At 49.3% G+C, this 7,086-nt stretch overlaps 1 protein-coding gene across 1 annotated transcript in view; it reads left to right on the forward strand.

The window, feature by feature from the left end:
• The window catches only part of LOC306838260 (uncharacterized protein), a 25,617-nt gene extending 19,663 nt beyond the window's left edge, over window positions 1-5,954 (forward strand). Inside the window, exons 4-5 of the mRNA XM_079366355.1 lie at window positions 5,240-5,337; window positions 5,637-5,954. Of these exons, the coding sequence (XP_079222481.1) occupies window positions 5,240-5,337; window positions 5,637-5,884 (346 nt within the window). The 3' untranslated portion in view covers window positions 5,885-5,954. The remainder of the gene's footprint in view (window positions 1-5,239; window positions 5,338-5,636) is intronic.
• Window positions 5,955-7,086: the final 1,132 nt, after the last annotated feature.

Here is a 7,086-nt window from a genome sequence, read left to right on the forward strand (position 1 = left end):
GTCTGAACTTTAATTGGGACTTTTTCCCTCTGTGTGTGTGTGTGTGTGTGTGTGTGTGTGTGTGTGTGTGTGTGTGTGTTATGGCTAATAGCCTCCTCGGGGAGTCGGTTCTCGGGAAGGAAAAGGATTTTCATTATTCATCGGGGCTGCTGGCAGTTCGCTGGGAGAAGCGCTGCCTCTGCTGCGCTTATCACAGCGCTGCATCTAAACACAACATCTCAAACACACCACTTCCCACAATCCTCCGCTGCTCGCCCCGGCCGGGCACGTCAGCGGCTTCATTAGTCCGTGTCACATCAGGGAGGCTGCGTTTCTCAGCGGCTTAAAGCTTCTTCTGTTTTTCGGAGTGACACAGCGTTTTTTTCTGATTCAGCCGAAATGTCGAAAAAGTTCAAATCTGGCTTTTTAGCTCGGGTACAATCACTTCTATCTGAAGCAGTTCCACTGCCCGCTTCCATCGCTGCAACACCTGTTCACCTGATAACTGCTCTCATATCTGGCAAACCCAGGGGCGTCCAAAACGGCCTTCAAAGCCCCGCCTACCTTCTCTGGTCCAATCAGATCCAGAGCATTCAGGAGCAGAATCTAAAGTCAGAAGGAGGACATACTGGCTGCTGCATTGTTGTCAGAGAAGCTTCATTCAGGTGTGTTGAACATTTCCTCTACTTGTCAGGAAACACAGGTGTGTGTGTGTGTGTGTGTGTGTGTGTGTGGTGTGTGTTTCCGTGCAGACCTGAATAATCTGCAGAGAAATCATTTAAAGTCATTTGAATCAAAGGTTTCCTGCAGCTCCGAGCTCTCTGCGTCGTCTCCTCGTTTGTTCATCTGATCGTTTTAACTCTCGGCGGGTTTCGTCTGTCTCTCACCGGTTGAGCGTGTGTTGTTGACAGACGACGCTCAGAATAAGCGAGCGAGCGAGCGAGCGAGTCGGTTACACTCAGAAAAATGATTCACAGAAGAAGAACAGAGCTGGAGGTTATGTTTAATCAAACAGAACGGCATCTCGCCCGCCTCGCCAAAAAACTCCTGTCTCAACAAAAGCTGACATACTTTCCTCCTGGCTCGGATACAACTGGCTCAAGTTTTCATGACGGATCCTCCCCCCCCCCCCCACCACCCCCGCTGGGGATCAGGGGGGGGTCTGCAGCCCCTCCTCTCCAGGTGTGTACAGACCTGCAGTCTTCAACTTGTGTCAGCGAGAGTTTAAGTTGAAAAGAAAAACAGGAAGCGTGTGCATGAATCAGGCTTACTCTGGGCGTGTTTGTGTTTGTCGATCATTCATCCCGAGGAATTCGTCTTTGTTGATATGCAGTGTGTGTGTGTGTGTGTGTGTGTGTGTGTGTGTGTGTGTGTGTGTGTGTGTGTGTGTGTGTGTGTGTGTGTGTGTGTGTGTGTGTGTGTGTGTGAGAGAGAAACAAACACACAGCGTATAAAGGAGGTTTATTCTCTCGGCTTCACTGTGTGACAAATTAGCATTGGAGTCTTCGCCGGCTCCTCTGGCGGCCCGTTGGCTCGCTGTTTGGACGTGTTTCTATGGCGAGCAGATCTGGAATGGGTCCCCGTGTGAAGCGCTGTGGCGGTGGGAGACCCGGTCTTTTGTCTGCGAGGAGAGACCCCCGGCTCCAAGCAGCCGTCGCCACGTCGTCCGAGGAGGGGAGAGAAACCCGTAGAGTAAACCGCCGCAACAGAAAGTCTCTGTGACGAACATGTAAAGAGGAACAAACCAGCTGCAACCTGATTGGACAGTTGAACTCTCTCTGATTGTGGAGCGGACGCTCTGATTGGCTGATGAGCTCGGACATTAAATCACAGACCAGATTGTGTGGTTTTTGTTGTAGCCTGTAAGTTCAGGGTTAAACATGTTGATAGGGGAAATCAGAAGTCTGTAACTCAGACGTTGGTGACGTCACAGATGGGTTTTTTTTTCCAACCAGCCAATCATGGATGAGATTGATCAGGACTCGCGCCGTTGTTATAAAACAACAACTATAAAACAGAACGGAGCGGAGTTGGTTGTCATAGCGACTGCTAACCACAAGTTTAAAACCGTTGAGCCTCAGACGAGCTCGCGCTCTCTCCTGCCCTCTATAACCTCCATTTGTAACTCGTCCATTATGTGCGTAGCGGCCCTCGGCTCTCTCTCTCTCTCTTATGAATGCCATCGCTCACGTTACACAACAGAAAGAAAAGCTCTAAAAGCAGCCCTTCCTCTCGCTCTTTATTCTTACTCCTCTAATGTTTCTGCCTGCTTTATTTACAGACGTCCACGTGTAGCCTGTAGCTGTACTTCCTCTTGTCCGTGCGTCGTGTGTGTGTGTGTGTGTGTGTGTGTGTGTTGGGGGGGGGGGGGGGGATGCTAGGAAGGACGAGTGCAGTGCACGCTGGAAGGTTTTTGACGATGCGGGGACATAGTGATTTCAGCTTGTTATATTTTAATCGATGATTTGAAAGATTTTCGAGATATTTTGGGGTCAAGAAGACAAAACGGGGTCAAAAATCGTTTAAAATGCGCCACAGAATCAGCGCGTGAGGCTGCGACGTGTCTCCAGGTGTTGTGAGCGACCTGTATGTGCAGGTCCACGTCTGACTCACACAGCAACACCACCATGAGACTGTCTGCTTCCTGTTCAGTCAGACAGCGAGTCCAGACACACACACACACACACACACACGATGTCCTTCAATAAATCTTGTTTGTTTCAGTTTATCTTGTCTGTCGGCTCACATCCATCTACAGATAATATATCGATTTTATTAGCCAAGACCAAAACTTTTTTCCCATGATGCTTTGCAGCCTCGACGCTGGAATTTCTCCATGTAGGGGGAAGATCGTTTTTTTTAACATAATAAAATCCTCAGATTAAGTGGTGTGTGTGTGTGTGTGTGTGTGTGTGTTTATGTTTATGGAGAGCTCTTTCGATAAAGGATGTTAAGTGCTTTCACTTGACAAATCAGCTCATAGTAAGTCTGTGCCAACACTTTATTTAACGTGAACTTTTCTTCGTCTTTTTAAAAAAAAAATAAAATAAAAAAAAGTAAGATGATTTTTTACGACACTTTAAAGCTTCAGTCCTTCAGGGTGTTTCACGTCTCTGCGCCGTCATCTCGGGTTGCTGTTATATATTTTTAATCAGGCAGCTTTGTTAGTCTGAAGCTCAGCCGCCTCCGGGCCTCTTCGTCAATGTGACGTTTCTGTTCAGCCTGATGAAGAGAAAATGATGAATCTATTAATCACACGAATAATACATGAACGAGCAGCCTGAATACACACACACACACACACACACACACACGCACACACACACACACACACACACACACACACACACACACACACACACACACACACTCTCTGAGGTTAGAATTCAAACTGAATGTGGTACACATGGATCTCCTCTCTATTTTATGTCTCCACCTTCTTCATCCTCCTCTCCTCCTTCACTCTTCCCTCGTCTCCTTCCTCTGCTCCTCCTCTCCTCCTTCTCTCGTCTCCTTCCTCTCCTCCTCTCCTCCTTCACTCTTCCCTCGTCTCCTTCCTCTCCTCCTCTCCTCCTTCACTCTTCCCTCGTCTCCTTTCTCTGCTCCTCCTCTCCTCCTTCCCTCTTTTCCTTCCTCTCCTCCTCTCCTCCTTCACTCTTCCCTCGTCTCCTTTCTCTGCTCCTCCTCTCCTCCTTCCCTCTTTTCCTTCCTCTCCTCCTCTCCTCCTTCACTCTTCCCTCGTCTCCTTCCTCTGCTCCTCCTTCACTCTTCCCTCATCTCCTTCCTCTGCTCCTCCTCTCCTCCTTCCCTCGTCTCCTTCCTCTGCTCCTCCTCTCCTCCTTCACTCTTCCCTCGTCTCCTTCCTCTGCTCCTCCTCTCCTCCTTCACTCTTCCCTTGTCTCCTTCCTCTGCTCCTCCTCTCCTCCTTCACTCTTCCCTCGTCTCCTTCCTCTCCTCCTCTCCTCCTTCACTCTTCCCTCGTCTCCTTCCTCTCCTCCTCTCCTCCTTCACTCTTCCCTCATCTCCTTCCTCTGCTCCTCCTCTCCTCCTTCCCTCGTCTCCTTCCTCTGCTCCTCCTCTCCTCCTTCACTCTCTCCCTCGTCTCCTTCCTCTGCTCCTCCTCTCCTCCTTCACTCTTCCCATGTCTCCTTCCTCTCCTCCTCTCCTCCTTCACTCTTCCCTCGTCTCCTTCCTCTCCTCCTCTCCTCCTTCACTCTTCCCTCGTCTCCTTTCTCTGCTCCTCCTCTCCTCCTTCCCTCTTTTCCTTCCTCTCCTCCTCTCCTCCTTCACTCTTCCCTCGTCTCCTTCCTCTGCTCCTCCTTCACTCTTCCCTCATCTCCTTCCTCTGCTCCTCCTCTCCTCCTTCCCTCGTCTCCTTCCTCTGCTCCTCCTCTCCTCCTTCACTCTTCCCTCGTCTCCTTCCTCTCCTCCTTCACTCTTCCCTCGTCTCCTTCCTCTGCTCCTCCTCTCCTCCTTCACTCTTCCCTCGTCTCCTTCCTCTGCTCCTCCTCTCCTCCTTCACTCTTCCCTCGTCTCCTTCCTCTGCTCCTCCTCTCCTCCTTCACTCTTCCCTCGTCTCCTTCCTCTGCTCCTCCTTTCCTCCTTCACTCTTCCCTCGTCTCCTTCCTCTCCTCCTTCACTCTTCCCTCGTCTCCTTCCTCTGCTCCTCCTCTCCTCCTTCTCTCTTCCCTCGTCTCCTTCCTCTGCTCCTCCTCTCCTCCTTCTCTCTTCCCTCGTCTCCTTCCTCTCCTCCTTCACTCTTCCCTCGTCTCCTTCCTCTGCTCCTCCTCTCCTCCTTCACTCTTCCCTCGTCTCCTTCCTCTGCTCCTCCTCTCCTCCTTCTCTCTTCCCTCGTCTCCTTCCTCTCCTCCTTTTCAGCCTCTCTCCTGCTCTGAAGCTTTGATCAGAGTTGGTAACTTTCAGACACTTAACTTGAAGTGTGCGTCATTAAATCTGAACTACACAGAAAGCATCAGACTGTGTGTATGTGTGTGTGTGTGTGTGTGTGTGTGTGTGTGTGTGTGTGTGTGTGTGTTAAACATGATTTAAATAAACCTTGACTTTGTTCCTCTAGTCTTGTGAGGACTTTTTAATTAAACACAGTGCGGTGAGTGAACTGATGTGGTCCCTTTATGTGTTTGTGGTGAAAATCCGCCTCGCTCTGAAACCGCGGTGTGTTTACTGTTCAGTGTTTTACAACGCTCTCTCTCTCTCTCTCTCTGTGTGTGTGTGTGTGTGTGTGTGTGTGTGTGTGTGACAGGTTTTCAGCTCTGCATCACGCCGCTCTCACAGGAACCACGGAGCTGCTGTCTGCTCTGCTCGAGGCTCAGGCCACCGTCGACGTCAAGGACAGCAACGGTCAGTCGCACGCACACCTTAGATTTAATCCCCCCCGGTGTCGACACACGTTCATTCCATCAGATCAAAGAGCAGCTAAGACGCCGCTGCTCCAACGACCACGCAAAAATAGGGTCGTCTGATTCGACCACGACAGCAGCCACAATCTACGCCTCCGCCAGACCGCCCACGAAGAAAGAGACAACAATTTTAACCGCCTTTTTTGATTTGTGGATTTAACGCTGTCTTCACTTATTGTACAATCAGTGTGTGTGTGTGTGTGTGTGTGTGTGTGTGTGTGTGTGTTTGATCCCGTGCAGGAATGCGCCCGCTGCACTACGCGGCCTGGCAGGGGAAAGCCGAGTCGGTCCTGATGCTGCTTCGCTCCGGAGCCTCGGTGAACGGCGTCTCTTTGGACGGACACATTCCTCTGCACCTGGCGGCCCAGTACGGACACTTCTCAGTGGTCAGTACGACGACGACACACACACACACACACACACACACACACACACACACACACACACAACAGAAGCGTTATGTTTCGTTACCACGGCAACGACAATAGAAGTCCAATCCACCTGATAACTTGGGTAATTGTTTGCAAACTCAACGCGCTGAAACTTAACGAGCTGAAACTTAACGAGCTGAAACTTAACAAGCTGAAACTAACGAGCTGAAACTTAATGAGCTGAAACTTAACGAGCTGAAACTTAACGAGCTGAAACTTAACGAGCTGAAACTTAACGAGCTGAAACTTAACGAGCTGAAACTTAACGAGCTGCTCCTATTGGATGATTTTAAGACGATGTTCAACGACTCAGGGACAAACACGTTATCACGCTACCTGTGCTCTAACTCTTTCAGGTTCAGATTCTTTATTGAAGCAGGAACACAAACGACAATCATCACAGCAAACTCTGAATTAAATCCGAGCGAGGCTTCAGAACAGCGAGCAGCAGTTTGTTTTTTTCTACTGGACCAAAAAGTCGCACATTCTTCCTTTAAATAAAAACCTGTTCTTCAATCACTAAATATTTGCACACGCTCAAGATTGCCCGAGTTAGTTGGCAACATTTATTTGTGCAGTTTAAAGAGTTTGGACGAGTTCGGTCTTCAACACGTTTCTTGGATTTGAGGGCGTCGACGATGAACAAAGGGATGGGAGCGTTTTCTCTGTGTGGTCACTTCACTACAGATGTGATTGGATTAGAGGGGATTCAGACAGTAATCATGGGGTCGGATTTTCTTTGAGGGGGGGGGGGGGTGAGGAGGAGCAGGAGGGGGAGGGGGGGGGTTGTTGTTGTGGGGTGTGTAATTAGAAGTGACCCTGTTTTTGTGCGTTGTTGTGCGTCGACGGCGAGCAGATGTGAGGGAGGTTTGGTCTGATGAAATAAACACTGCAGAGATTTTTTATTATTTTTAATTTTAAATTAATCCTCAGGGCAGATTTTTAGTTATCACACACACACACACACACACACACACACACACTGCCCTGGAGTACGTCAGGATTAGGATGAATGTAGGTGAGCCAAATTGTCCGTGCTTTTATCTTTGACCCCCACTGAGAAAACACTTTCAGACAGTTTAGTCTGATGTTGACAGTCGGCTTGTTTACATCTGAGCGACTTGTTTTTTGCTCTTTTTTTTTTTAACGATTCAAAGCCAGAAAAATATTTGTCCATGTACAGACGCCGTGCAAATCTTCCTGAGGTTAAAACTCGCTCTGCTTTGACTCCTCGAACAAGTTCCTGAACCGTGTGGTTC

The sequence above is a fragment of the Symphodus melops genome, assembly GCF_947650265.1.
Source record: "Symphodus melops genome assembly, chromosome: 17".
NCBI lineage: Eukaryota > Metazoa > Chordata > Actinopteri > Labriformes > Labridae > Symphodus > Symphodus melops.